This window comes from Scomber scombrus, chromosome 3 (assembly GCF_963691925.1).
Source record: "Scomber scombrus chromosome 3, fScoSco1.1, whole genome shotgun sequence".
In the NCBI taxonomy this organism is placed as follows: domain Eukaryota; kingdom Metazoa; phylum Chordata; class Actinopteri; order Scombriformes; family Scombridae; genus Scomber; species Scomber scombrus.
This window is the reverse complement of record NC_084972.1, coordinates 19,765,285-19,782,677: the sequence shown is the minus strand read 5'-3', so window position 1 is coordinate 19,782,677 and position 17,393 is coordinate 19,765,285. Positions and strand designations below refer to the sequence as shown.

Below are 17,393 nucleotides of genomic sequence, written 5' to 3'. Positions count from 1 at the left end.
TACATACCAGAGACAAACTAGGTCAGGTATTATTATGTCCCTATAGGTGTTTGAGGCCATAATATGCCAGTTAATATAAATATTGGCTATACTTTGGCTATGAATTGAATAATATGTCAAATGTGCATATCTCTACAATTGCCACTTCCTCAATTCTTCATTGTCTTGACATTAATTACAGAGAATTTTGTTTTTATGTTCAGAAACGAGGACGGGCTGCTGCATGTTAACTTGTTTAGATATATTTGAAATGGTTCCATAACTTCTTTTGAAACATCTCAGTGTTGACCAGTAATGTGAAACACAAAATTAATAAATGCACAGTAAATTTGTTAAATTTCAGTACATTTTTAGTGAGTAAGTAGCCTAAGTGAAAAGGTGAGTTTTGGAGTGGCTGGTTGTGACAAATACTGTCAGTGACAGACAACCTGAGAATAATTTCACAGTTTAAGCAATATTAGTATTGCTCATTTTATTCATTCACAAGCATTGTAGCAACCTGTTAGCTCAGCTAAATGTTGCTAAATACACACATAAATAAAAAACTACACATGTATACAATGCAAGTATACATACGTAGTGGTACAGTATATGGAATGAGATATAAACTCTGAATTTTACTAATTACAAGTGACAACACGAGAACAACAGCCAAAACAACACTCCACATAGAATTATGTAATCTAGTTTTCTCTTAAATTAAGAGTGAAAACTGAGAGAACACACAAATCAATACAGCAGCTTACTCTTAACAGAAGAGCAAAGGAAACACCTAAAACATTTCAAAGAAATCAGTAAGCAGTTATAATCAAGCTGTTTCTTTTGAAACATTTCAGTACGTTACTGCAACAAATATTAAGGCACTTTAACTTAAAAAAAAAAAAAAAGCTTTCTTGCTGCCTTAAAATTGTAATTAGGCTGAAGTACTGCACTGAAGTCAAACCAGAAATATCTAGTCAGGGTGTCAAGTTGAAGTGATGATCTGTATCTAACACACAATCTTTCACAAATAAAAACATTTAAGATACAGTCATCGGTGTGTCACTGATATTATACAATCCTCAGCATAAATAAATATTTTCCGTTTTACTCCTTTTTAATTATGAATTGACTCAAAATTCATTGAAGACACATACATGACAAGTCCATAATTTCTTGTAACTGTTTTCCAATTAGTTTTCTGATACTTGTACTTAAATATGCATACTGCAAAGTATTTGAATAAGTTCACTCTTTTTAAAAATAAACTTCTATATTTGTTCAATTTACTAAATCTCTCAACTCATAATTTTAAGTCGCAATACATGAACTCAGACTTTTAAATTCTGAAGCTAATAACTAGCAATTTGTTGAAACAGACAAATACGTAATTGAGATGACTAATAAAGATGCATGGATTTCACTTAATTACATTTTGCGTTTGTACATTTTTCAGGGAAAATAAAACAACACTAAGAGCTACTTTTTAACTAGCTTTAAAGGGACTTTTACACAAAATAACGAGAGAGTGAAGAACACTATTCAATAGACCAATCAATACAGAAGGCAAAAATCATGATGTGCACGGTGTTGTGAAATAACTCAGCACTGAAGATGCAAACTGGGGGATAGTCGAACAACATATACATATCAATGTGCCAAATTTATTGGCTCTACTGCTCATGTGCTTGTTGGTTGGCAAGGGTCCTCTACTTGAATTTGATGCCTAGTCTCCCTTTCTTTGCGGCAACATTTGGAGAACATCGCCATTGCACCGTGCCTGTGGCTGCTCGTCCTGTCTGGCAGCACTGGGCAGAGGGAGTGCAGAGATGGTGGTAGTCTGTGTGTCAGAAGCCTTTTCAATTAGAGCAGCCTTTATGCAGGCATCAACACTGTTGCTGCTGCCAGCTGGAGGAGCAGGAGCCCCACTGGGTGTGTTGGGGTCAGCACTAGCCCCTGCACCGAGACCGGAGGCCCCAACATCTCCCTGCTCAGATGCTCGAAGTCTCTTCATGAGTGTGGTCACTCTAACAGCTTTCTGTGAGTAATAAATAATAAACGTTTACTGATTGATCCTCATAGCATTATATCAGCAAAAAATAACAGAATGCTCAGGATGAATGCTCTGACGAAGATTTCTGACTAAAAACACATGAACATGACATTTTGATCAAAATATCATTGTATTCTATCAATATCGTATTTCTATATCATATAAGTTTACATATCATATACATTTTTAGCAATTTAAACACGAGAAGCTGATCGTGTGGGGAATATTGGCAAGAAGCACAGGGAAAAGATATAATTCAAACTGCTACTGAATTCAGTATGTTGGAGACTTGATGATGAATGTAAGATAATAATTTTGTCTAACATCTGGAATAAATTATGATATACAGGACAAATGATACCTTCCACTTGGCTTTGGCAAAGTTCTTTTCTATTTGAGCACAAACTCCATCCTTGATGTTCTTGTCTGAAGCAGCATTTCCAGAAATCCTGAGAAAAGGGACAAGGCAAGGCAAGGCAAGGCAGCTTTATTTATATAGCGCATTTCATACACAATGGCAACTCAATGTGCTTAACATAAAACAAACATTTAACAGTAAGAATTGGAAACAAAAAACTTAAAAACATGCAATTTGAGAAATAAAATAATAATAAAAATAAATAATTAAATAAAAAAATAAAAAAATAAAAAAATAAAAAAATAAAAATAAAAACAGTACAAAGTACAGCAAAATAGAAAGAGACAAGACAACTGTTTTCTCCTGAACATTATTAGATTTCTGGTACCTAAAATGTAAATGCATTACTTCAGTTTTGTTGGCGTGACCATTCATATTTGTACTATTTACCATTCATGGGCAATTGCTTCTTGTGCAGTCAATCGTTGATCTTGGTCCACTTCCATTAAAGTTGCCACTAAGTTTTTGGCTGAGAAACAGAAAACAAAATAATTGCAACAGTACCCTTGCCGGTAACACTTTACTTGAAGGTATCGTCATAAGAGTGATATGACACTGTCATAACTGTTACATGACACAGTCATGAACCATCATAAACATTATGTCAATGTCATAAATGTTTATGACTGTTGTCGTTAAGTGTGATTCGTTTTTTGTAATGACAAGTTGACATCGTTTGGGTTGTCTTGATTATGACAACTTGACATTAATCAAAGTGACATGACCAGAAGTTGTCTTTGTCATGACAACTTGACATTACATTTGTTTGGGACGTCCTTATTATGACAACTTGCCTCATCCAACATTCAGATTTTGATACATCATCTGAGATGTGCATAATGAGATTACATTGACAAACATTTTTCTCTTACCAGAATCTGAAATATCATCCCAGTATGGCGAGTCAAATTCATAGTCTCCTGACAAAATCTTAAGGAAAAGGTTTTTATCACGATTATCAGAGTCGTCTTCATCGCCATCATCATAGAAAGGAGGGTTCCCAGACAAACTATTGAGTTGGCAGAAAAAGAGTATTACAGGACAAGAAATTCTTATTTCAAAGCTTATTTAAAAAAATAAGTACCCTAAATAATACTAAATATAGTATATTGCATATAACTGGGCACTCACAGTATATACATGATGACTCCTATTGCCCAACAATCCACAGGTCTTCCATATCTCTGCCTCCCAACCACCTCAGGGGCTGAAAGCAAAAACAGTTTTAAGGCATTTTCATGGTATTCTGTGGCTTGTGTGGATTAAGATGTATTCATATTCTCTGATAATAACTTAGATAGCTTAACCTACCAAGATATTCTGGAGTCCCACATGGATCCTTAATGAGTCCATTTTCCAGTTTTGCCAACTGGAAGTCACTGATAACAATTTTGGAGTGTTTCAAACGATTAAAGTACACCAAGTTCTCCAGCTGTATGAGTAAACAATTACATTTTAATAAGCATTTCATCTGAATATGTTTCATATTTGTAAAGGGCAGTATCTAGCATGTGGTGAAATGCTACTTTTTTTCACTAGGTGTCAGCAGTGCAGTATACCTTAAGATTTCTGTGGATGATTTTAAGAGAGTGCAGGTAAGCTACAGCCTCCAACACCTGCCTCATAACATTGCTGGTGTCCCTTTCAGAGTAGTAGCCTTGATCTAAGATCCAGTCAAAGACCTCTCTGCCTGTAGCACTGGAGAGATTGGTACATCCAAATTAAATACATGTCACTTGTTGATGACAGAAATGTAAAAATGTTTCACATGTTGAATAAATCCCTGGTTTCATAAGGAAGCACAGTGCACATTTGTATGTGCCAACATGTTTCTCAAGTGCTTCCAATAATACTCACAGCTCCAGAAAAAGGAAGTACTCTTTCTTAGTTTCAAAAGCATCAACCAGCTGGAGGATGTTATGATGTTTCACCCTTTGAAATGAGGAAACGGGGGAGAAGAGAATAATAAGAGGAGAGGAGGAAAATGGAGGAATGTAAGATTGGTTAAAATGAAGAAGAAACAGGACCGCAAGTAGTACGAAGCAGCCATGGAGTCTCCATGCCACACATTCACCAGAATTCAAGTAAAACTGATATGTTGTGACGAAGGAAAGCATTTCTACACACCTTTTGAACACTACTAGTATTACAGCACTACAATCAAACTCAACAGCAAGCAAGCAAGTTACAAATCCCTATTATAATGTGTAATTTCTAGCTTTCTTTCAAAGTACTGATGCTTAATAATCATAATTGATTTCAGGCTTTATTATACATTTTTTTTGTTTAGTTTATTTTGGCATAGACACCTTTATTTAGCAGTAGGCAGACAGGAAACATGGGAGAGACAGGGGAGTGTGACATGCAGCAAAGGACCTTCGGCTGGGATTCGAACCAAGGTTGGCTGCTTACGTGGCATGTGCTCTAACCACTCGACCACCTGCGCACCCGTTATAAATTATTATTTTTTTTTTTTTTAATAATATTTTTTATTGATTTCACAGGTTATAACAAAGAGCCATTTACATCAGAAGTCTTATTTTCCATTTTTCTTCAACAACATACCCTTTCATTTCCCCACCCTACCCAGTCATACACACTACACTTTCTACACCGTACAGATTACACTATAAACACCAAATTAAAAATAATACAATGCATAATGTAACAAATGATACAATGCATAATACAACATACAGTCAAAATGTCCATGAAGCGAATAAATTATTATTTTTGAGATAAGTTGAGAAGTGCACATCATCATCTGCACCATACATTCCAATGGAAACATAGGGAAAAGAATAAAAAACAAAACAAAACAAAACAAACAAAAATAGGGGGGGGGGGGGGGGGGGGTCAGCAAGGAAATAAGGTGACAAGGTCAACTTGTACTCTGACAACCCTGAGGCATGCCAAAAGATAGTGCTGTTCAAAGAGGGTGCTCATTTATCTTCGAGAGTTTTTAATTCTCTTATGTATTCCAGTGTTGGATTCCAAACTAACTCAAATTTTTCAGGAGACCCTCTTAAATTGTATTTAATTTTTTCTAGATTGAGGAACATCATAAGGTCTTTAAGCCATGTGGACGCCGTGGGGGCAAGCGGTGACTTCCATCCTAGTAGTATTCTCCTCCTCGCTAATAAGGATGCAAAGGCAATAGTGTCCTTTGCCCACTTTCTAAAATTCTCATGATTTGGTATTACCCCAAAGATACCAACTTGGTGGCTTGGTGGTAATGTAACACTTAGAAACTTGGACAAATGACCAAAGATATCTGTCCAGTAATCATGAAGGCGAGGACAAGACCAAAACATGTGTGTCATGTCTGCTGGAGATAAATTACACCTGTTACAGGAGTCTGTGACATTAGGATATATTTTAGAAAGTTTAGAATTGGTAAAATAAGTGCGGTGAACCACCTTAAACTGTATTAAACTCAGCCTTGCACAAGAAGTACTCCCATTCACTCTGCTGAGTGCCTCCTCCCAGTCATTGTCAGCAATAGGGCAACCCAGCTCCTCCTCCCAGGTTTTTCTTATCTGATCAAGTGGGGTCTCTGTGAGCTGGGATATTGAAATATATATTCTGGAAATGAGGCCTTTTTGACTAGCAGGAATGTCTAAAATTGAATCGACAGCAGAATCAGGTGGGGAGTTTGGAAAGATTGAATTATTCAGCTTGGCAAAGTTACGGATCTGGAAATAACGAAAAAGATGTGACTGTGGGAGATTGAACCTTTCACAGAGTTTGCCAAAGCTATTAAAGGAATCATCAGTGTAGAGATCTCTTAGATTTGTAAGGCCTGCCCTTCGCCAAAAGGAGAAGGCTGCATCTACACTGGGGGGAAGAAAAAGGTGATTGTTGCAAATGGGGCTATGGTTGGATGCCCCCTTGAGTCCAAAAGTTAGTCTAAATTGAGACCAGATCCTTAAAGTAGTAATAACGATAGGGTTGGCTGTGTATTGGGTTGACTGAATGGGTAGCTTAGATGTGAGCAAAGCTAAAAGTGAAGTGGAGGGACATGAACTAGCCTCGATCTCACACCAATTTAGCGTCGGCGCCTGAACCCAAAGGATCATTTTTTGTATGTTGGCCGCCCAATAATAATTTCTCAAGTTTGGGAGCGCTAATCCACCAGCTGATCTGTCTCTTTGTAAAAACCCACGTTTGATCCTGGGGGTCCCATTTTTCCATATAAAGGAGGAGATCAATTTGTCAACTGTACTAAAGTATGATTTTGGCAAAAAAATGGGCAGACACTGAAAAAGATACAAAAACCGTGGGAGCACATTCATTTTTATACAATTTATCCTACCTGCAATTGTTAAATGCAGACCATTCCACTTTCCCAAATCTAGTTTAATCTGTTCCATTAAAGGTAGAAAATTATTTTTGTAAATGGCTGATAAATGTTGATAGATATTCACCCCTAAGTATCTAAAGGTGTTTCCAGACAGCTTAAAGGGAAGGTCTCCATCAGTAATGTGTGGGGTTGGGTTGTTTACCAAGAAACATTCACTTTTTGAGTAATTCAGTTTATAACCTGAAAAGGTTCCAAATGTATCTAATAGTTTGATTATGCGAGGGATCGTGGTTAATGGATCAGAAATAAACAACAATAAATCATCGGCATAAAGTGAAAGTATATGTTTGGTGCCACCTCTAGTAATCCCCTGATTATAGCTAGTTGATTTGAGTGCTATAGACAATGGTTCAATTGCCACAGCAAATAACAGGGGACTCAGGGGACACCCCTGACGAGTGGACCTGGAGAGTGTAAAGTATTGAGATCTCATTCCATTTGTATTCACTGAAGCTTTAGGTGAGGTATATAGTAACTTTATCCATGAGATGTATTTGGAACCCATACCAAATCTGTTTAGAACATCAAACAGGTACTCCCACTCCACCCTGTCAAATGCTTTCTCAGCATCTAGTGAGACCACCACTTCTGATGTCTCAACAGGAGTTGAGGATAAAAGGATATTAAGAAGTCTGCGAATATTTGAGAAGGAATGGCGATTTTTCATAAATCCGGTCTGGTCTGACGATATGATGTCCAGCAAAACAGGTTCCAATCTCAGTGTAAGTATTTTAGCTAGAATCTTATAGTCATTATTCAAGAGTGAGATAGGCCTGTAGGAGCCGCACTCAACACTGTCTTTGTTTGGTTTCAACAATAAGGTTATGGAGGCCTCTGTGAGGGTTTTAGGTAAGGTTCCCTGATCCAAAGAGTCATTAAACATTTTAAGAAGAAGAGGGCTTAGTTTATCAATGAACTTTTTATAAAATTCTATCGGATATCCATCCGGGCCAGGGGCTTTGCTGCTTTGCATTAGTTTAATTGCATCAGTAATTTCACTAATTTTCAGAGGTTGATCCATATAACTTGCTTTGCCAGTAGCAATGGATGGGAATTCCAAATTATCAAGAAATTCTGTCCTATATGTGTCAGTGTTAAAAGCTTCAGAAGTGTATAGTTTAGAGTAGTAATTTGTAAAGGTATCATTGATGACAGACGGAAGCACTGTAATTTCTCCTGAAAAAGTTCTAATTTGTTTAATTTGTTGAGATGCTGTTCGACTCCTGAGCTGGTGAGCCAACAGCCGTCCTGCTTTCTCACCATGCTCATACAAAAGTCCTCGTGAGTGCAATAGTAGTTTTTCGGTCTCATGTGTTGTAAATAGATTATATTCCATTTGTAGATTTTGTCTGTCTTTTATAAGTTCTGGGGATGGTGATACTGATAGTTTATTATCCAGATGTTTAATACTTTCCATTAGCTGCTCTTGTTTTTGTTTTTTATATTTATTTATGCTCGCAGAGTACGATATAATCTCTCCCCGAATAACCACTTTAAATGTTTCCCAAAGCAAAGAAGGAGATATGGAATCTGAATCGTTATTTATAAGAAAATTATCAATTGCTGCAGAAATCATACAATTAAATGCATTATCGTTAAGCAGTGCAGAATTTAACCTCCAGGGAGGGCGTGTTTTTTGTAAGAGTGCAAAAGAAAGGTCAAGAAGTAGTGGTGCATGATCCGATATGACTAAGGCTGAGTATTCCGTGTGATTAACAGCTGGAAGGAAATCATTACTAATGAAAAAGTAATCTATTCGTGAGAAACTATTATGAACATGGGAATAAAATGAAAATTGCTTTTTATCAGGGTAGAGGAATCGCCATGGGTCCACACTTCCTATGTGGTTCATGAAAGATGAGAAGGCTTTGGCCATTTTAGATGGAGCGTGCTGTCTGGAGGAGGATCTGTCCAGAATCGGGTCCAATGCACAGTTAAGGTCACCCCCCAAAATTAATTTATAACAGCTCAAATCTGGAAGAGACGATATCAACTTTGTAACAAACGCTTCATCATCCCAATTGGGCGCATACAAGTTTACAAGAGTGACTGCTTCATTGTTAAGAGAGCCTGTAACTATAATGAATCGGCCTTGATTATCAGCTATTGTATTAGATGGGGTAAACTGAACTTTTTTATGGAATACAATAGCTGCACCCCGTGCTTTACTGCTAAAATTGGAGTGGAAACATTGACCAATCCATGATGCCCTCAATCTGTGATGATCTTTAGTGATCAGATGGGTCTCCTGTAGGAAAGCTACATCGGTTTTTAAGTGTCTTAAATGAGATACAATTCTGCCCCTCTTGACTGGGCTATTAAGGCCTTTAACATTCCAGGATACAAACCTCAGGCTTGCTCCTTTGTCTTTTATTATGTTACTCATATGTAATGGTCAGAGGTATGTAAAATAGTGACACTGCCTTGACATGAGAAGAGGAAAGCAGGGGAAGGGGAGGGGAGAAAAAAAAAAAAAAAACACATATATACCAACAACTGTAGTGAGGACACAACTACCCACCCCCTCCCAATCACACACATAAGTATCCACCCACCCACCCATTCCCCTCCCAGAAAACCCCCCCATATTAAACTCTCAGAACGGAGAGTGTACAACATGAATGCAACATCTAACATTCCTAAGCATGTTCTCAGAACTAGAACTAGCAGCAGGATTATCCAAAATATGCCACTTCCAGATGGCATGAGCTACTTCTCTACTACTTGAGTCAGGGGGCTCCTATTTAAAGTAATGAATTATGTGACGCTGAGAATTAACACCAAAATAAGATCGGTAGGGAGATAGTGGCCTAATAGGCATGTACCCTTTTATAGGCTATTATTAACGGCTTATTGTATGTATAAAGAATAACAAATTAAAACGATAGGTCTATGATAAGATAGGATCCAGGTCGTCACAAATCTTTAAAAAAAAAAAAAAATACTTACAACAGCGCCTTATCAGTCCAAATTAACAGAAAATTCTAGCTTGCTGGCTGTAACAAACATCTCGGGATGAGACCGGTCTCTTCTCCATTGCAGCCTATTCGTCAGGGATGTTGACGTGCTGGTCATAGAAGTTCTGGGCTTTTTGAGGCGAATCGAAGTAGTAGTCCTGGTCATGGAATGAAACGTGAAGACGGGCCGGGTGCAGCAGGCGAAACTTTATTCCTTTCAGATACAGTGAATTTTTAATGGGTTTAAATGACGCTCGGTGTTTGGTCAGGTCAGCACTGATATCCGGGTAGACTCTCAGTTCAGAATCACGGTAAGTCATCTTATGTTTCCTGGCCCATCTCAGGACTTTCTATTTATCTTGGTAACGGAGAAATTTCACGATGAAGGCTCTCGGCTTCTCTGCATTAGGCCTACTGTCCCCCGATTTGCGGAAGGAGCGATGAGCTCTCTCTATCTCAGGGGGGCTATCAAAGACTTCGGAGCCAGTCACCGTCATCAGCAAGTCCGACATAAACGTAATCGGGTCCTGGCCCTTCTCACTCTCCTCGGGCACGTTGATAATTCTCAGATTCGAACGTCTGGATCTATTTTCGAGATCGTCAACTTTGTCCAGAAGTTTACCGCATTGAGATTGAAGCGTTTTGATGGTAGTCTCCATCTCGTTGATTTTCCCAAAGTTCTCCCCAGCCAAAACTTCTGTTTGAGTGAGACGGCCATTAAATGATGACACCTGTTGTCCCAGAGAGTCTACCGATGACCTAAGGGATTCTGTTGACTCGCGAATCAAAACTGCCACATCAGTCTTGAAGCTTTCACGCTGATCATTGAGTAGAGCCTCTAGGTCGCTTTTGGTAACCGGGCCGTCTTCATTTTTGCTAGCCCAGTCAGCATCCTTGGCCATGTTAGCTAACTTAGCCGAAACGCTAGCTCGAGCTCCTTGTTTCTGCTTGCTCATTAGGCCTATTTCTTAATACTTTCATGTAAAGTATCTGTAAATGTCCAATTGCCAGTCAACCAAAAGAGAAGAAATGGGATATTAAGGTCGTTCAGCTTAAAAATATGAAAGTTTAGTCGGAGCCCCCTTTCGCACGTCTGCTCACTAACTCGTCATGCCGCGTCCCCGTTATAAATTATTTTTGATGAAAATATGAATAAATTGCAGTGAATGACGATACCTAATATTATGACATGCTACCTCAGTGTCTGTCAGAAAACAGTTTTAAAGGACAAGACTGGAGATTTACAATAGTTTTGTTATAGTCAACAAATCATGAAAAGACCAAAACTGGTTGCCTAAATTTCTTATTGATCCCTACTGAAGGCATACATCTAAAAAAAAAAAAAGGAGTGACAAATATCTACTTTTCTTCCTGAAAAACAAATCTCTTTGAGTCTCAATTTTTCCATTAGTCTATTTGTACTACTTTTAGGTGCAGAATTGATGTGCTAATAAGTATGCACAGTGTGTTGGACTGAAAATAAACAACATTGCCATGTTCATTATGATAAAGGACTGTGTAGTTCACTGCAACTGTGTGGCTCACTGATGTGTTTTTAATGGAAGTCCACAACACATAAGAATAAGCTACACAGACTTTGGCTTAACATGTAGTACTTTGTATACATTATGTATACATGTTTGCATGCATTTTTTATTAATTTTAGCATTTAAGAAAAATATAGAACATCACCAGAACTATAAGTTGCAGTATTAAAAAAAGATCTTTAAAAATGAGCCAGAAATGTAATACTGAGAGTATAAATGTACTACTATTATGTATTATAATGTATAACATTTTAAAATATGCAAGGGGAAAATTTAAGAATGTTAAGCACGTTTTAATGCGTACTTGCACCAAGTCTTTGACTTGAGCTGAGCAAAGTATTCTGCTGATCATAGCGATTAAACTTTGTCTCAATACCAGGGCAGTGACTCAAATATATTTATGGCTTTATAACGAAGTGTAGCAAACTTACATCTTTAGGATCATTATCTCATTCTTGGCAGCTTTCCTCACTTTCCTTCCATCCTTTTTGTGGAACTTTTTACAGGTGTACATTTTCAAGGTGTTCCTATCCTTCGCCCGAAATATCTCACAAAACTCCTCTCTGTGAAAGAGATGGAAGAGAAAGGGAGCATACATCATATTTTGAGTCAGATCCTTCAAGAGCATTTATACACTATATAGCATGACAACATACTTGGTACTCACGATTTAACAATTTGTCCGAGGTCATACTTGTCGGCCACTTCTGAGGGATTGTTATAATCCTTCTTCTCCCTGAGTGTCAGACAACCAAATGGCATGGCAGCTCCTGCCCTATAGTCAGGAAAGGTCCTGCCACAACACAACCTGCCAGCAGTATGCAAAAAGTCAGAGTTGTGTGCAGTAAAGCACAACATCATTTTAGACAATACACACTACAAAGTGGATCTGAACACAGGTGAACACTGAATCAGAATCTGGAGATTTTGTCTCATTGCTGATTAAAATAAATGCCGTAAATCAAAGCACACATTTATAGGGAGCTGTCTGGGCACATGATAATTTCATTCTCAGAATCTTTTGTAGTCATACACCTGAGTATAGGAAAAAGTAATTAATTTGTGGGAGCAAATGATTTCAAATGATCACGAGAGCAACACAACATGAAAATGAGATTTAGCAATGACATTATCCTCTTCACTGATTACAAGGCTTGTTTCTTTCCACTATGCAGTGAGTCAGCTCTGTCCTGCAGCAGCAGCATTATTCAGGTCTGCTTTCCACAGTTAAGAATATATTCAGATGAACTTGACCCTGCTGTGACTCTTTTTATACCTTTTTAAAAATGTTTTGAAAGACTCTTGAAACTCGAGAAAACTGTTGACTCGCTAACGGTGGAGAATAAATTATTTGGTGTTTTATTATGATCTTTTTTAAATTATGATTATTTTACAAATGAAGCTGTAACTGTATTGCCATGCACACTGTACTTTAGACTAGCCCACAACACCTGCACTGTTGTACATCATCACAGTCCACTGATAGCAAGAACCTTGCATTAATGAAGTAAATTTGAGAGGGAAATGTTTGACAATGGAAGTAGTATAACATCAACATTAGACCATATAATGCATGATTGCATAACATATCATTTGATTGATACACAGTACAATCAAGCCAGATTTCCAGTTTTCCTGTAACACAAGCAAAAGAAGTGCATTTCTAACTGTCGACAACAAAAAGCCCAATAAATTAATGCACACAAAGTCCTTAACACATTTCTATGCCAATTTCACAGGCCCAAAATAAATAAATAAATAAACTGGCTTCATAACACTGCTTATTTTTTGCCATGAAAACTGGAGAACTAGCATGGACACAGGGTGATCTAACTAGCTCCAAGATGTTTTTCTAAAAAAGCTTGAGCAATATCTATCATGCTGTGGCATTTAGTGTTGTTCTGAAATATATTAATACTTTGTTTAGTAACTTTCGGATGTGTTTCAGCTGCAAAGGACACTTTACAACTTGACCATGTTGTCACTAAAACTGAACTGCAGGATAAGAATTACATACTGTACTTAAGTAAATATATACAACTTTACAGTAAATGAGGCTGACTTGATTGGCTACAGCTGCTCAACAGAAACAGATCCACAGCTATGAACTAAATATCACGGGTGACATGGTATGCTTATATGGTAAACAGACTCAATTTTTTGGCAAGCCTTACAGTAGAATTTTCAGCCAGCACAGAAGAGTGGGAGTAAAAAAAATCTGACTGAGCTGCTGTCTGGACTTTATTGGGGTCAGAGATTTCTCACAGCTGTAGCATCCAGAATGTAGTGGAACAAAGAGTATTCTTTTAAATGTAAAAATGGAGTATGATGAACCCACATGTTAGGAGGATGGTCTATATTAATGTGCTCTTTTCTGTTTAGTTCTTCCAAGCGTGTTGTAAATAAAGAGAGAGCTCTTTATTTGAAGACAGTTATCTGAGTATAAAGTGTGCTACTGTTCGCAAGGAGGCTCATTTCTCTATGATCCAACCTCTGTAGATCTCTATTCTGGATCTGGTATGAAAACTATTACCTTGTGTAAATTCATTGGATATTATCACAAAAGTCTGTTTCCAGTAATGTTCCCCATTTTGGCCTCTTTAATAATACTGATTTGACTGGAGATGATCTGTCTTTGATCCATATACTGCAGGGGGGGAAATACTCCATAATGTTTTTGATCCATTTGGATACAGTCCTACTTTGACAGGACATTTAAGTGTCACTGTGTTGTGCATCTTTTTCTTTAAATACAGTATGCAATATCTAAAAAAGACTATTTAAAAAATCTGTCATTAACAGTGAGGTCATATTGGCTTTGGATTTGTTTTATTCAAAATTTTAAGAGGACCTATTATGCTCATTTTCAGCTCTAACCTATGGTATATGGTGATTTGCATGTCAAAAAACTTATACTGGCCCTTTATGCAGCCGCTCAGTATACACTGTAGGCTTTAAAATGACTAAATAATGCAAGATTTTTATTGTGAAGAATGTACAGGAAAGTGAAATGTGTTCCTCAATGAATTAATGGAGCTTCGTTAGTGGCCCTAAAAAACAGTTGAAACAGTAACATATGGACATATTTGGAGCTATATGTTCAGTGGAACAGTTAGAAGTAATGCAGGGGAGGAATAGTACAAGCAGAGACAGCCACAGTGAGATGTTTGATGAAGAGCTGCAGATGACCAGCACACCTCCAACAGGTAGACTACTTGTTTTACTTTGCTGTGCTGTGTACTGGAGCCATGGCTTGGTGTGACTACTCCCAAAACAATGAAAAAATACCATAATGTTAGAAATTAGAAGAAGAAGTCCATCATGAGTCGACATCAGCTTGGGCTGGAAGTAGAAAAAACTGTTGAAAACGTAACATTCAGAGCAGTCAGAAGCTAGTGTTTTTTGCTCAAAGGGATTACTCCTATATGTTCACCTCAACATGACAACACTATATAAATGCAACGCATGCAAAAGTTAAAACATGATCTTCTATATCTATTTATTATCTATTACATAAGCAAAACAGTTACAGTAATTAGTTGCAACACGTGCCAAGTTCTTTTAGTTGTCTCTGATATTAACTGAACTTCTCAGCATGGTATACACAGATCTTCACTGCAGGTAACACTGTTTTGGTTACTGCCCAAAACATTTAAGAAGAGGCTACCAAAGTCATTTTAGCTGTATGAGGAAGTTTTTCAGTACATACAATATTTACAGCATTCTAGGAAGTTGTGCTAATTCAAGATCAAACAGATGCCAAGTAACTGTATGTTTAATCCAACATACCATCAATTACATTCCACTTATATAAGACAGCAGTACCACCACAGTCAGAGACAAATTTGATGCATTTAACTGCAATCCTGTGATCTATAAGATAAACAGGATCAGCCAGAAGTGGGCCAGGACATTGTTGACTTTGGTGGTGATCTGTGAGCATACAGTTTTGCAGTATTTTTACATTTATATTCTATCAGAGTTTGTCAGCCATAAAGCTCACATTCAATGGTGGAAATGCTTAAATAGTTTGTATTTTAATCATGAAGTAAGCCAAGTTAGCCAACTTTTTTTTTTTAATACGATGGTTTATTAATGCTGCAAGCACAAAGCATTTCCAAGTCTGTTTACCTTATGTACTAAAAAGAAAACCAAATGCCTCTCACAATAAACAAAACAGTTGTAGCTCCACTTGGAGTAGCCAAAGGGATAAGGTCTCTCGATTCAGCCATTTTTCTTATTGTTTAAGTCCATCCCAGACAATGCATTTTACTTAGGGCTTTTTTTTTGCAGAAGTATGCACAAGAAAATGTTTCCCTAGAGTGAGTAAGGAGAGACAGAGAATATTGTAAACTATTCAAACACAAACCATCTCGTACTGCAGTGCAATTATGTATTTCAGCCTGCCATTTGCCTGATCAAAATACAGCATACAATAGCACGCCCTGTCTCTGTCCTAAAGGGGAGGATTGACTGTTCAACATTAGACTGGCTGGAGACTGAGGAGCATTTTAGAGATATGCTCCAGCTAAATAATATCCTCCACATGGATCTTGCAAGAATAATGCCCAGAGTTACCATTAGTGTTTGCTGGTTCTCACCTAAATTCACACAATGGCGCTGCCTGTGTCTATCAGAATTATTTATTTTCATAATACAAGCCTCAATCCTGTGCCAAGATGCTCATTCTTTTGACCATGCCACCTCACTAAGAGAAACAATGTTGTGCATGCCAATCAGAATTATGGGGAAATTAACGTCAGACCATTGAAACCATAGATCTCACAATGAATCATAGATCCGTACACCTGTTCTTAGAAGCTTGATGGACGATACCACTGTGTGCAAGACCCTAAACACTAAGTACTATTAAGTCACACAGGATTTAGCATGTGCTTATTTTCCACCCTTTCAAAGCAATCTTCGAGATAAAAGGCTGCTCTCCTTCAGCAGAAGAAGAGAAAGATAGACGGCACTCAACTATTGCTGAATCAGAGGTCTTTTATCTTTGCCTTTTGATAGTCTAAATGAAGTGTTCTTCAGTAACTATAATTTAAATGTTTCAAATTCAGACTGCTGCAGAGCTTGGCATTGAGAACACTTAACTGTGGATACCCTTGGTGGGATGATGACAAAGGCAGAGAGCTGTTCCTTTTGATAAATAGATTTCAAGTCCAATTATTTTTCCAGTAGCATAAGGCAGGTAAAGATAAAAATGTTTTCAATTTAAATTATTAAAGTCATACCTGCCTTAATAATGAGCCTAGAGTCATAACAATGGGTTAGCTTGTTTGTTCTGTAATCAATATTTTATAAGTTATATATATTAAATAAGTTATTTGCTATTAATAGAGCAATATAGCTACCAAAAGAGCATCTATATAGGGTTACTTTGCACACCACTTGGCTGCATAATGCATAATGTTCACACAGTAAATAATGATGCAGCTAAATCATTGTTAGAATGTGATTTTGGGCTGTGAATAACATTGAAGTAGGGATTTCTGGCTCAACTTCACCTACTTAGAAAATGTCTGAAGAGGTCAAAACTCCAGCAACACTTGTATTTAAAAAAACATCAACAACAGAACAAACAAACAAAAACAAAAAAACAAAAAACTGTAGGCTACTGAGAGACCAACTTGTTACAAAAGACATTTACAATATACATATGTACAAATTTGACTGGACTTGACTGTTGCCATGATAAAGTATTGAGAGGACATACCTTAGTTTATTATATGATTTTGTATGTTTGTCTGGTGCAAAATATCATAATGGCCTTCAATCCTAGACTATACTATAAAAATAATCACTCATGATTTATTCAATAATTAATTAATTCCGTCTTTCATTTGTATATCCACCTGTAAAACTTGATATCTTAGGTTCCATCTCAGACACCATGCACCGTTCTAATTCAGCAGAATAAAAACATGCATCCTCACACTGTGTGCAAGCTGTTGCAGATCCAAACTAATTAGCCTGACGGGAACATTATAATAAAACTAAATGTGTTTAAAACTCACTCATCACAGACACTGTTGGTAAAACTTTGACAAAACCTAAAAGGATA

General features: G+C 37.3%; 1 protein-coding gene across 1 annotated transcript; it reads right to left on the bottom strand.

Moving 5' to 3' along the window:
- Positions 1-1,705: 1,705 nt before the first annotated feature.
- On the bottom strand, positions 1,706-12,079 carry LOC133977768 (caM kinase-like vesicle-associated protein). The gene is made up of 10 exons (XM_062416040.1): positions 11,985-12,079; positions 11,749-11,880; positions 4,308-4,382; positions 4,010-4,148; positions 3,762-3,882; positions 3,582-3,657; positions 3,323-3,459; positions 2,841-2,919; positions 2,394-2,481; positions 1,706-2,017 (listed from the first exon to the last, which is right to left on the bottom strand). Exons 1-10 carry the CDS (start codon positions 12,077-12,079, stop codon positions 1,706-1,708), a joined length of 1,254 nt encoding a protein of 417 aa, XP_062272024.1.
- Between the last annotated feature and the right edge of the window lie 5,314 nt (positions 12,080-17,393).

What these genes read in the sequence shown, in the direction of transcription:
- LOC133977768 (XM_062416040.1), bottom strand. Translation starts at nt 12,079, where the DNA reads ATGCCATTTGGTTGTCTGACACTCAGGGAGAAGAAGGATTATAACAAT. An exon ending in GAGATAATGATCCTAAAGAT is followed by an intron (nt 4,383 to 11,748) that starts GTAAGTTTGCTA and finishes CTCATTTCAAAG; the next exon opens with GGTGAAACATCATAACATCC. An exon ending in GAAGCAATTGCCCATGAATG is followed by an intron (nt 2,482 to 2,840) that starts GTAAATAGTACA and finishes CCCTTTTCTCAG; the next exon opens with GATTTCTGGAAATGCTGCTT.